This window comes from Limulus polyphemus, unplaced genomic scaffold (assembly GCF_000517525.1).
Source record: "Limulus polyphemus unplaced genomic scaffold, Limulus_polyphemus-2.1.2 Scaffold1454, whole genome shotgun sequence".
NCBI lineage: Eukaryota > Metazoa > Arthropoda > Merostomata > Xiphosura > Limulidae > Limulus > Limulus polyphemus.
The window spans coordinates 45,724-60,371 of NW_013667064.1; the positions used below are offsets into that span (position 1 = coordinate 45,724).

At 31.6% G+C, this 14,648-nt stretch overlaps 1 protein-coding gene across 1 annotated transcript in view; it reads left to right on the forward strand.

Moving 5' to 3' along the window:
* Positions 1–7,601, forward strand: part of LOC106463656 (nucleolar protein 56-like) — a 51,338-nt gene extending 43,737 nt beyond the window's left edge. The window contains exons 9-10 of the mRNA XM_013923707.2: positions 4,625–4,746; positions 6,977–7,601. Coding sequence (XP_013779161.1) covers positions 4,625–4,746; positions 6,977–7,300 — 446 coding nt within the window. The 3' untranslated portion in view covers positions 7,301–7,601. The remainder of the gene's footprint in view (positions 1–4,624; positions 4,747–6,976) is intronic.
* Positions 7,602–14,648: the final 7,047 nt, after the last annotated feature.

The window sequence follows — 14,648 nt, forward strand, 5'->3', positions numbered from 1 at the left end:
TCATTCTAGAATGAAAGAGGCATAATTTAAATTTATTTTCTAATTTTTTTTATGGTGGTTACGAGATTGGTTAAACCTACCAAACTCTTACAGAAATTCATTACTAAAGATATATAAAATATAAAAATTTTTCTTAAGAAATTTTTGATAATTGTCTGAACATTATAAAGATTTTGCATGTGAAATTTGAAAATTTTCTGATGCATAAAAGTATTTTTAATCTTAAAATGAAAATTACTTTGCATGTTAGATAGGTAACATGCAAAAAAGAAAAAAAAAGGCACGAGAATACAAACCTTAAGACTTAATAAAAAAAATTCGATATTTTGCACGTGAAAGCATTGTAATGTTTACTGATAATGTACCAAATTTTGTTAACAATCGCTTGCAGATTTAAAGGTTACAGCATGAAAACTATAACAAGCACAAAGCGGTTACGAGGTCAGTCCCAGGGACCAAGCCCATGCTGAAAGAGTTAATAGCATAACTGCTAACATCAAGTGTTATATATTGAGATATGGCCAAGGTATACAAGAATGCTCTAATTTATTACTCCATAACACTGCTGTGAATCTTTGGCATTTTAGAAGCTGTCATTTCATAACACTTACAAACTGTTCCCAACAGATCAGCATTTTTGATCAAATGTTTCATTGCTTTTGTAATGCACACAAAACTACTAGTGAACTTCCTATTGTGGAGGGCTGATGCATATTTTGTTTATTCATACAGTTTATTATAGGACACCAATAACTAATAAAGCCCTCAATACATTTATGTACTAAGCATGTAATTTATTTTTCTGCTCATATTAGCATAAATATGCATGGTTTGAGTACAAAACAACATATATTGTTTTTTTTATCAAATATACTGTAATCTATATTCACTTCTCTTTCTAGTGTCTAGAGGTCCCATGTTTAGAGTGCAGTAACTCCATTATAAAAAAGCTCATCAAAGTTGTTTTGATGCATTCTTTTTATTTTACATCAATCTGCAATCAACATAAAGGTCATAAACTTGCAAATCATTTAAGATTTTAATTTGGTACTTGTACTGAAAACACTGCATTACAATTTTTTTCCAGAGGAAAATTAACCTACTTAGTGTTAGTTGCTGTTAATCTTGGTTAAACCTTGCATTACAAGTGTAACACGGCTGTTTGGAGCTGTAGGTCACAGTTAACTTTTATACTGGTAGTGTGTAACATGGATTTCTGGTGCTGTTGGTCTCAGTTAACTCTTGTACTGTTACTGAAACATGGCTGTTTGATGCTGTTGGTCTTGGTTAACTTGTAGTGTAAGATGGATTTCTGGCACTGTTGGTCTTGGTTAACTCTTTTCATATGGGGTTGGTCGTTGTGACTGACCTTGTAACCACAAAATAACTATCAGAATTTCCATACAATAACTTTTAATATGTTCACAAAATTTTGCAAGCTTTCAAGTATAAAGTACAAATTGTACACAAAAAATCAGGTATTTTAATTAAGTATTTTTACTAAAGATTTTTCTGTGAATATAAGGAATCAGTGTTGACTGCTCCAAGTGCAAAGTGATTTTCGTGTTAAGATTGAAAGTACTTTTCTTCATCTGAAAATTTTAAATATCATCTGTGTAATCTATAAAACCTTCTAAATAAATATCAAATGTCTCTTTCAATAAACTTTATATTTGTTATTTTCTCTACTGTAGCTCTATTAAATAGATTGACCTTGTACCCACTATAAGAAAATACAAAAGTAAATTAACCTTTTTATTTTTCCATAATAACTGTAGATTGCAACAGAAAACATACAATTGTTTATCCTAAATATCTTAAGGCTCATAATGGTCTACATCTGTTTATACTTAATTTTATTGTTTTATTGCCCTTTGAACCATGTCTTACTATTAGTCCTACTACACAAGTTGTAATTCACTTGGCTAACATGAAGCTCATGTTACACTATCAATTTAAGTAACATGCAAGCTATTCATTAGTGTACCTCAGGAAAAATTCTTATTTTTTTCTGTATGTTACCTAATCTACCCTTATTTATTCCATTAAGTTTCTTATTTTTAGATTTTGGTTACTTTTATAATAATAAATGTAGAATATACATTAAAAACAAGAAATATAGTACTTACCTAGGTCTTATTTTTGTTGTTGACTGCTGATGAAACTTAAACCTACTTTTTATACTAATGGTACTACTGAAATAAATATTTTTTTATTTATTTCAATAATGCGCCTGAAAAACACAGAGTAATAACATATAAAAACCAGACAATGTTCAATACCTATCAAATTTTTTCTGGCTTTCTAACTGTGCAATAAGAGCTGTTAAAAATTCTGTTAAGCCTGTTGATGTGTTTCTCATTGAACTGGAAGCAAAATAGGTAATTCTCTGTTTAGAAAACAGTGTAATATAATAACTCATTTCATAAATTAAAACTTTAGCTTTCTATTGGTTATAAGTAATATGGTATTAACCATCAGAGAGAACTAGTGGCAGTTTGTGAAAGAGGGAATGTAAGAAGTAAGCACAGCAAGTGGGTCCATTTTTCTAGTTTATGGCTCTGTAAAGATTGAAGGCTGTAAAATATTATATTTTGCCTGAGTAATATCTATATTATAATAAATAATTGTCGTGTTGGAGAGGTAATCAATGAAATAGAGAAGATGGAAGACCTAGAGAGCAAATGTCAAAATTCTCATATTAGAGGAGATTGATTAATTTTTTTATATATATATAATACAATTTGATTTATCAACTATGTTTTAATGCCAAGTATCTGTTTATTATTATTATTTAAGATAGACCCTCCTCGAATGTAGTAAAAGTTGTTAAGAGTAAATTATTATACCCTCTTTTCAATAAATCCACCATAGAAAAAAAACTTTTTTTATTCAGAGGATAAGAATAAAAAATTAGGAATAATATATGTTTACACTTCCTACAGTGGGAACCTGTACATTAGACAATTAATGCTAAATTTTGAAAATTATTGACTGAAATTAGACACCAGTGCTCCTTCTTTGGTCAGTCCCCACAAAAATAGAATTTAATGTAGTTTTGATTTAGCTCTAATGAAAGACTTTTTTTATAACAAGATTTAAAGAAGACATTAACCATATAAATAATTAAATTAAAGATTTAAAAAATATATAATCACGAACTGTGTAATTTGAAACTGAAATAATTGTCGTATCATTTTCCAATGTGAAAACTGTCAACCACCAAACATTTATTACTTAATTCATTGAACTTGGAATTCAGGTGAACTTATAAAGGGCAATTATGACAATTTTCTTTTTATAACTTAGCTAACATATCAAGCAATAAGTTATACACTTTTAGTGTAAATAATAATACATTTATCCTTCACAAATCAAATGCTTAAGAAATTGAACAATGAGTGAAAGTTCTTTGAAATTGAATCAACTCATGTTTGAAACAACAACACCAAAGAGACAAGTTAGAGGCCTGATGTTGAAAGCAAGTCAGACTTGTTTAGACCTAAAAAGTCGTTTGTTAATGAGTTTATACACCTGAGAGACAGATTAGAAAAATTTTATCATTTTATAATTAACATAGGATCTGTTCCTCATCCAAAGGCAAAGTAGTGTATTTAGATGACAAGCCATAATTGTTCCTTGAAGGTGTTAAATACATTGTTGGAAAATCTGGAATATGCTGTACCCAAATATGCAATCCATATGACACTTACTTATTTCATTTACAGTCGGAAACATGGTTTGTAGTGGCCACACCAACGTACCAGCAACAGTCACACATACAAATTGGTTGTTTCTTTCTTTTTTTATTCTTGAGTGAAATTATGTGACCTATCTTCACTGTATGTGGTTGGGAACCTAGTTCTTGATCTTCTGACTTTGTGGAAGGTTATTACTACTGTCATTACTATCTTCATGAACACCAAACCTATTTTTGAGTGCTGTCACAAAGTCTTTGGACTTAATAAGTGGATTTGCATCAAAAAAGAGCTGTCAAAAGGTTTGATCACATCCACAACGACTGCACAAATTGCAAGTCAAACATCTCAGAACCTTGCATGTGCAGGTAACCAAGGGAATAATAGTGATAGATGATGACATGCTAAAGAGCAACAAAGTACCAGTTACAGTCAGCAGGGCTTGGAGACATCTACTGAAGATTTGTTGGTCTCTGGTCTAAAAAACAGATGTAATGACAGAGGAGGAAGGAAAAGGTTCACATAATAGACCCATTGGCTAAACAGCAAGAAATACTGTCATTAACTGATTATAATATTGCCAGTCATAACTTGGTCAGTTTTAAATTGTAATCTTCATATTTCATCATATTTTACATCCTACATAAATTTCACCAAAATTAGATAAATTCAGGATTTTTTTTACGTCTGCTTCTTGCAACCAAGGCACCTTTGGTTAAGGTAGAGATCATGTGTTACAGTTATGTATATGAAAACTTATTGCACAACATTTAACTTAATTTTTACTGTAGTTTCCAAAACTTTTCATTTGTATTTTGTAATTTATTACATTGTGAATTAGCTGTGTTTTAGTGCCCAATTTATGCAACTAATTTCTGTTTGTTCCCATTTCAAATTTTTATTAATATTTATGTTTCATTTTACAGAAATTCCTTCTGACATCTTTGGGAACAAGCTCAAGGAACAAGTGGAGGAAAGGTTAAAGTTTTATGAGACTGGAGAATTACCTCGTAAAAATGTTGATGTAATGAAGAATGCACTAGAAGAGGTATGTGTAACTTTATGCATTTCAAAGACTTGTAAACTTTGAGGCATTTAGTTTGTTTATATAAAAGGTAATATATTTGCAATGTTTATAAAACAAATTGGAAATATTAGATATTACCATTTATTGGGTAATTTGTAAAAAATCCACTAGGAAACAAAACCTTATAATATGGTGAAATAATCATATTGATGAGTTAATTGTAATGAATCATATGACCATGTCTAGATCAACCAAACTGCCAAAATAAAGTTGTTTTTCTTTTTTTTCCTTTAGCAATGATTTTAAAAATAAGTGAAAATTGGTTATGGAAATAAATACAAAATAGTTGTAGAAAAGAGAAAAAGGGGTGTTTTTGTTTGATTATTTATACTAATGAGCCAAGAGTAATTGCTTCTACCAAAGGAACAAAATTTCTGATACATGTTTACTCTTTATATGATTTATGCTCATTTATGCTTTTTGTAGTTAAAAAAGAACTTTGTATTTTAATTGAGGAAAAAGGTAAGAGAAAAGGGAAAGATATTATTTCTTGGATTTTTGTAGACCCTCTTTTTGTCAAATATAAAATCCCGAAGTAAATTTACTAGTCTTTCAGAATTGAAAATTAGCTTTATGGTGATCTGAACTGTTTAGTTTGTGTACTTTTCCTTTTATTATTAAACTATTATCTGTAACTTAATTTGATCTTTGAGCTTTATTTTCATGCTGTTCCTACAGCTTATTTTCAAGTGGGAATTACATTTGTTCAATATGTCTATGGCTTCATGTGATCTGAACCAGTAAACCTCAGTTGTTTCTGTAAATTATACACACATATATCTTATCACTTACCAAATTTTCTCGTTACTTAAAACATTCTTAATTGTTTTATGTTTGCTGCAAGCATAATATTTTTTGATGCACATGATAGGCATTTGAAAGTTTGAAATCTATGACTGTAAATGCACATCAAGACTAAGCAGTTGTGGTGTCAGGTCACTCAGGAAATGTTTTTTTAAAATGGAGAAACTTTATTGTAATTGTTATATTTAGAGGGCAGGTCATTGTTGTTGTTTTTCTTGTCTCACATAATAGGTCTTGGACAGATAATTTAAATTTTCAATTACCAATTATAATTCTGAGTCAAGGCCCTAAGAACCAATACATGCATTGCCATCTAAAATAAATAAGTATGAAAAGCATAAGTTACTGAACTTGTTTTTTTTTTCAAATTAGCACTTAAACTTACCCATAGGGGAGGGTGAGGATATTGCAATTGGGTCTATGTGTGTCTGTGTTTTCTCGTGTGTATCTCAAAAACTAACAGACTGATGTACACAAAACTTTACATATGATGGGAAGTCAGTATGGGGCAGACCTCCTCAAATCTGGATCTGGAGATGGGGCATTTTTGCAGTTTTTGGTTAATAATTCTGTAAGGTGTGACAGGATTTGTACCAAATTTCACGGGCATGTTAAGGTTGAGACTCCTCATCACACTACAAAAAAATAATCCAAATCATTGATCATTCTGGATCTGAGAAAGATTTTCTGAGTTTTTGAAGGTGAAATTTGACGTTATCCAATATAAAAAAATGCAATCTCAAAAGAGTGGGGTGAGTGTATGTGGTCTCTTTGATACTCTTGTTTTTACAGCCTTCAAGACTAGAAATGTTCAAGGCACATGGTGCAAAACATACCTTTTCTATGATCGTGATGTAACCAGGCAGATTTCCTTAATCATTCTTATTTTAGGACATGTGTTGTTCTACCTTGTTTAACTTTCTGTGAAAAGTTAGTTTTTGTATCGAAATTTTAAAAATATAAATAATGGTACCACCTAATGTCAGGATTGGAAAATAGCATATATAGGGAACATTTCTGTATGTTATACAGGGAAACTGCAAAATGGTAGCCTAATAGAAATGACATTAAAAATAGCACAAATAAATATGAATTTATAACGGTAGAAATGAAGAACATATCCTTTTTTCTTCTTCTGGTAACATGTACCCTAAATATATTTTTTATTGATATCTGTGTGTGTGTGAAAATATTAGGATTTTAAATAGTTAGTGCAAACATGGTCATGAGTAAACAAAAATAGTTTTGACAGTGTCACTTGTCAACCTAAACAAGTAGGTATGATATTAGATTGAAATATGGAAGAATCATTAACAATTTTTAAAACACAGCTCAATTTTTGAAATTTTTATTGTAGTAACTGTATCAAAGTAATTGTATTTTTCAGGTTTCTGCTCATCAAGAAGCAGTTTTGAAAAAACAAAAAAAGAAAGAGAAAAAGAAAAGAAAACGTGAGCTTGAGCAGAGTGCAACAGAGCAGTCATCTTTCATGGATACAACTCAAGAGGAAAGCATTAATATTTCAAAGAAAGAAAAGAAAAAGAAGAAAAAACACCTACAAGATGACCAGTCTTCATTTTTGGAGAGCACAGTGGAATATGGAGTATTGGACCAGTCCAACTCACTAGCTAATGGCGAAGTAGAGGCAGACACCTTAGAGCCTTCTCCTAAGAAGAAGAAGAAAAAGAAAAAGAAGGAATTACAGGAGTGAATGAGGTTTTTAAGTTGAAACTGTAGGCTGAATAATGTTTTATAATAAAGGTACAATAAAAAAAATTCATATTGTTTCAGTAAATATTAATCTATGTACTGAAAATAGCAAAACAAAAACTATTGTTTATATTTGAAGTTATGTATGTTTTCCAGAATTGGTTTTATAAGCCCAGGAAAGTTTGATTGGAGTGAAACTCTGGTTTTGAAGTGTAAAACACATTCTGCATAGAATATGTTAAAGCCAGTAAAGCATTGGACCTCAGCTTACAGACATTAATAAAAATTGATATTGCATTAAATACAGACTATCATTTATTTGGTGAAATGATGAAAGAAATTCTCATTGGTTTTGTGCAAAATCAAACTAAAAACATCATTATTGTTGTAAAAACAAAAGGCTGTAAAATATGGAAGAAATTATTTTGAAGTGTGCAATAGCTTTATAATCTTATAGTAAATTAGTACATTTTGATTTCACAGACTACAAAAAAAAATTGTAGTTTATCTGAACTAAATATAACATGACATCTCCAGAATATTCTCTATATTAGAACTGGATAGGACTTCTTCAAGAGTTTTATCCTACAAACATTATAATGGTGTATGTACTATAAGAATTTGAAAATTAACATTTAAACGTTGAAAAGTGAAGTTTTGGAAACCAGTAGGCCTTTTGTGATAAAAGATGTCAACCAGTTTTTTTTCCTTCACATTCATTTTAATTTGTCCATTTTGGGTTTAAAATCAGAGATGTAAAAAGAAAAAAATTACAGACATGTTTTATCTTCCTCAAGTTAGAAACATTTCTCATCTACACAACTCAGATTTCTAAACAAATTGTTACTTTAGGTTGTTTAAAGTTAGTCTTTTAACAATATTCATGATCATTAGCCAACAAGGAGAGTGGATGCCCACTGCTAAAAAGAAAGGATACTCAGAATTTATAATATAGCTGTAATAAAGTAACATTGTTAAAAATAATCTTGGTTAAAATGAGACATCTGATGATCATGTTTGACCCGAAATGCAAATATTTTGTCATTCAGCTTGTGATATATGATTAGTGATTTCATTTGGCATTGTTTCAGATATGTTGAAGAGAACCATAGAGTTGAATGTGCTCCAAATTGTAGCTAAAGCTATTTGAATATTTCAATCATGTGAGCAGCCACTGGGGAATGGAAACTAGCCATCCAAGCAGAATGTTGTAAATTCATATTAAGCCCCGGTCACGAAAAACAAACTCCTCTGGGCAGCCTGCTAAATTTTGAAATATTATGTCCCAGCAGGCACTGACTGGTAGAAATAAACTACTTGACTCTGCTATTCAGAATCTTTTTTTCAGATTTGAAATCCATGAAGCATGAAAAAAAGATACAGCTGTATGTAAATTTTTCTGTTCATGAGGACTAAGTTAATCTGTTTACATATCTAAATCAATAAGTGAGGCAGAAGATACAGCTATTTCTTCCTGCAAATATGAACATTCAGCTTCACACACTACGTCTGTAGGAATTGTACTGTCACTATCAATCAATACCCTCATTTTAGCTGGAGTTAAAGAAAAGAATGCCTTTATCTTGGAAATGGTGACATGAAATCTCTCTTGCCAATTTCCAAGAAGGACCGAATTCATCAAAATCTGATTAGCTGTGTGGTGGATACTTTATTATATGAGAAGTGAAGGAATAAATAAGAAATCAATACACAAATATATAGAATACACTAACTTTCAGTCAGGGGAAAAAATGTCACAAAAAGAGTAATAAAAAACATTTTGTAATTATAAAATGATGCAGGGATGGCAGTGCCAAAAATAATGCAAACAAGAATATAGGGATGATACAGCTAGCGATCATCCCTACATGACTTTCAGTATTAAAATTAAATTTTACACTGTAAAATGCATACTTGACTTTAAAATTACAGCATTTGGAAGTTATATATTCCTGGCTATTGGTATACAGTTTGTTTATCATAATATTGTGGTTATGTCAGGGTTAGCATCAGTGTAGTGTAACTTAGACGCTAGGATTTACGTACAAGGAATACCAAGTTGAGTCAAAACGTCTTGATTATTACAAATTCTTACTGCGAGGTCGGTCGAATTGACCAATCTCGTAACCATTTTGTATACGGGTATTTTGCAGTGTCACATTAAATTTTAATATTGGAAGTCATGTAGGGTTGATCTATGTATAGCTAGCTGTATCATCCCTATATTCTTGTTTGCATTCTTTTTGGCATTGCAATCCCTACGTCATTTTACATTTACAAAGTGTTTATTACTTGTTCACATGTAGGTGTAGTAAAGGCACAATGTTAAATAAGAACAAACAACAAAGCTAACAATAAAATGCAAGTAATCAAAATCAATTTACCCAGAGATAATACCATTGAAACACAGATTTAATTTCCTATATGGTTAAAGCAGTTGTGGTTAGAAAATATGATAATTGGAAATAAACATTATGACTTTATCTTCAAAATCCTGAGATAATTGCACTGTGTATTTAAAAAAAGCAGTAAATTAACAAAAATACACCATCTCCTTCACTCTCAAGTAACTCAATATGGAACCAACATCATCTAATTTGGAGAATCAGTCATATGACTGCTGTGACTTAATAACATAAGCCCACAAGAATTCTAAAGAAGAATGAAATCTTTATTTTACTTATTCTTTGATAGATTGTTTAGGCAGAGTATTCATGATGAAACTTTGTAGAATTGACGGCAACTGCTTGTTGTAAGAGACAAGTGTAGAGGACGAAGTTTCCGAAAGACTTTCGAAACAGGCAGTTGCCGTCCATTCTACAAAGTTTAATTTACTTGTTTTGAGGTAAATTAATCACAATGAAAAGTTAATTTTCATGATATTGTCTTTAGAATCAAGAAGAATTTAAACAGGGAATACTGTTTGTCACATAGTTGTGAAATTGATTGGCTAATGCAAAACGGAGAATAAATAGTTTCAAACTTTGAACTTTTACAAGTTTGTAACATAAAATTTAACAATAAAAATTTAAAATACCATTTTTCTAATTATAGTCAAATACTTCCTGTAACAAAGGTTCTAAATGATTTGACCTAGTGGTTTTACTCGGTTAAGTCAATGTCTTCAGAAGCCCTCCAAAAATAAGAAATCAACTATGCTCAGTACCTGTTGCCAGCTTCCCACTTCCTTTAGGGAAAGCTCGTAACTATTGCTTACTTGGAAGAGACATCTGTATTTTTTTTCCAAATACATGTTTTCTATCAGTAGGAGAGACAGATGTGCCACCTTTCAGCTTGAGCCACTAATAATTTTCTACTATGGTTTAGAACCTCAGTCTGCGTATTTTTATGCATATTCTCAGTCAACATTATGGAATTATCTAAGAGCTCTTAGAAGATTGCTGTTTCAAGTTCAAACCTATATGAAGATATATGCATATTTCAACAATAATATGTTTAATTGTGTTTTTTTTTGTACTCATAACATAGGTAAATTAAAATGTAGAATTATACGTGAACTTTTCCCTACGTTAAAATAATTTTATTTGCGAACTTTCGGTCCTCTTACCGGAGCCTTCATCGAGCAACAATGTACTTAAGTTACGTTTTAGAACCTCAATCTGTCAGTATTTTATTCTCACTGTCAAAATTAACGAGTTATCTAAGAACCAAGTACATTAAGGGCCGAAAGCTCGCAAATAAAAGTATTTTAACGTAGAGAAAAGTCCGTATATAATGCTTCATAAATAATATGTTTACTTAATTATATATATATGTTATGATGATTGTGTTTATTTAGAAAATGCGCATATTTAATAGTCATTATGCACATAAAAGTAAAGTGTTTTGATAATCTATATATTTTCTGTTGAATAATGTAGTTTCGCAAATTAATCGTTTAGCGTGCACATTATCTAGTGGTAGTCATGTATGTTAACTGGACAATATACAAAATTGTGTTTTTATTGTTTGTACTCAAACTGGCTTCTGGGGCTGGAAAAGCTTTCAAAATATCTGAAAGAGACAAATATAGCAAGAATTATACAGCACTTTCAAACCAAATAAAGAGGTCCAAGTGTGTTGTCCATCAACTCGTACCAAATTTTACTAGTATTTGTCACCTTTAGAGAGGGCTTGCCCCACCGTAAGAAATTGACACGGACACATTGCCAAACTGGTACAAACTTTCAGGGGATAGTTATTGCAATATGTAGTATTTCCCGAAGCAAAGTCCCATCTAGGATACAATAGATAGAGTTGAACTTGAAATGCCATTTACATCAAGTTTCATGAACCACAATTATTATGGTATGAACTAGATTTAGTGGTTGACGTGTAATAATTCTTTTTCAAAGTAACCTTGTATATAATAGAATCAATAAATGTATTTTATTTCTTCGTTTTCCTTATTCTCTTTGAGTTGACGATCTCTGTGTTAATGCCTCTAATGACATATTCCTGGCATTTAAGTAAATACTATATGTAACTCGGTAGTTTCCATACGATAACTGCCCATTACACGTGAGATTACCAGATATTCCAACTGTGACACTATCAAGTAACATAGTCACCTAATAATTACTTCACAATGTGTTCTAGGCATGGTCAAGTGTTTGCTTGCCAGACTATAAACCTATTGCCAAAATCACGCTTTACACTTTAGTGTTGTGGGTGTGTTATCAGAGTGATGGTCAAATCCACTATTCAATTAAAGTAGTGCAAGAATTGGGAGTAAGTGTTGTAACTTTGCGTGAATATATGAAATAAACCAAATTTCACAATTTGCTTTCTCTCATATGATATTTCTAAATATACTCCTGGGTATGTTTGAAACCACGAGATTCCACTAGTTTTTTGTAAAACGTAGTCTATTCTCCTGCACATAATCTTAACAACAATTTATCATCACCACCTTCAACTTAATCTCAGTCTTACCTAGTACTACTTCATTCCTAAAATCTTAGGGTTTGAAGGGTAGTTAAAAGGTAAAGGTAAAGCAACGACTTTCATCAATAGATTTCACTAACATACCTTATCTAGTTCATTACATAACCGAACTAAAACAGATATCACAAAGAGTGATGCGGTAACTAATGCAACATGATAAAATACAATCAATACGTTAATCTATCTTCATAGTAAATCATTCATTGCATCCTTATAGAAGTGTAATATTATAAGAGTAGGAGACAATATATGTGTATAAGTTTGAGTGGAATGGTTCCCTTCACCCAGTTTCAGAAGTTCTTTGAGTCTAATTGCTAGATGGCTTATCGTGGAACCAAGATCGTATATAAGTTTGGTTTGATTGGAATGGTTTCCTTCACCCAGTTTCAGAAGTTCTTTGAGTTTAATTGCTAGATGGCTTATCGTGGAACCAAGATCGTGTATAAGTTTGGTTTGATTGGAATGGTTTCCTTCACCCAGTTTCAGAAGTTCTTTGAGTCTAATTGCTAGATGGCTTATCGTGGAACCAAGATCGTGTATAAGTTTGGTTTGATTGGAATGGTTTCCTTCACCCAGTTTCAGAAATTCTTTGAGTCCAATTGCTAGATGGCTTATCGTGGAACCAAGATCGTGTATAAGTTTGGTTTGATTGGAATGGTTTCCTTCACCCAGTTTCAGAAATTCTTTGAGTCCAATTGCTAGATGGCTTATCGTGGAACCAAGATCGTGTATAAGATTGGTTTGGTTGTTGTTAAACGCAAAGTTACACAATGAGCTTTCTGTGGTCTTCCAACAACGGGTATAGAAATTGAATTGTTATCGTCTTAAGTCTCTAGACTTGCTGTTAAGCCACTGGGGAATGAGGTATAAGAAAAAAGAAAAAAAAAAACAACGAAAAAGGAACACGCGGCTAGAATTATCATTCTTTTAATTAACTTTTCCTTGTCCCTGACCTATGCCTTCTCATAACGATCATTATTTTGCTTAACATTTGTATTCAATGAATGTGTTATTTTGATTTTTGTTATTCACTAGCTCGACCACTTAAAATTGTTATATTAAGCCATTTTCTTAACCAAACTTGTTGCCTTTATTTTAGTTTTGTTTTGAACTAATATATCAAATTTACTGTCTTTTTCCAGAACTTAATATTCAATTCTCACACCTTCAAATCATAATTTTATATTCAGTATCCACACCTTTCACTATTACTCAGTGCACGAGTTCTTTCTCTCATTATAGGTATTTTTTATTGTTCGTATGCAGGCCCTCTCAGAGGTCCAGTAAGGCCCGAGTTCTTTCTCTCATTATAGGTATTTTTTATTGTTCGTATGCAGGCCCTCTCAGAGGTCCAGTAAGGCCCGGGCCACTTCTATCTTTCGAGTCTCCCGGCTATAAGAAGAAAAAAATGACACATGAAAACAAAATAAGACAATCATTAGCCCTAAGGCACAGTAAAACATAATTTGAATATTTAATTTGTATGTATAATTTGCAGCTTTAAGCTGAGAGTGTGTCATATTATAGTCTGATTGGGAGGCACATATGCTCTACATATTTTTTTAATTAGTTACTCTAATTTCCTCAACTAATTAATTTCTTGTGGTACCTCTCATACGTTTGTTTCTTGTATTTTAGTTTAAGAATATGTTTTTAAGCCTTCATCTACGCATTCTTTACTCTTATACCCTTTCTTCTCACAGCAAACCCGATAAAAGACTGTTGCCCGAAACGTTGTTTTCATATTCATCGATCTTGTTTGTTTGTTTTGAAACACAAAGCTACACCATGGGCTATATGTTCTAATGCCCATCACGGGTATCGAAACGTGGTTTCTAGCGTTGTAAGCCTTTGTATTTTCCGTTTAATCACTGGGGTTCATATATTCGTTAATAGCTTATTTTAATTTGGCGAATGTTTCACCTTTATTTTAGTTTTTTTTTCTAGTACAAACATTTAGTTCATAGCTCCGTCATCTTTTGACTGATTTGAGGTATAATTACAGTTTTGGACTCAGAAGATAAACCTTTTCGACTGATGTATTTGACCACACCCAAGATCTCATAGATTAATTTACTCTAATCTTGACTAAAATAATTTTAATTTGAGGGTAGGATGAGAGAGATCCCGATGAGTAATAAAACTGAATCGGGTATACCCGCAACCCACGCTTAGTATTGCTGTTGCCCAAAGATATAGGCTATAGTAAGGAAAAGAAAAAGGTTTCATAGATTAATTTACTCTAACCCTGCCTAATCCATTTACATTATGTACTTTCCTCGCCCACGCAATTCTTTTATCACCAGAACACACTACAACTATGTCTGATATCAAACGACTCTTTAGCGACTTAGAGTTTGAGTGCTCACTTTCTCAAGTTCATATTAAAAGGACTTAATTGT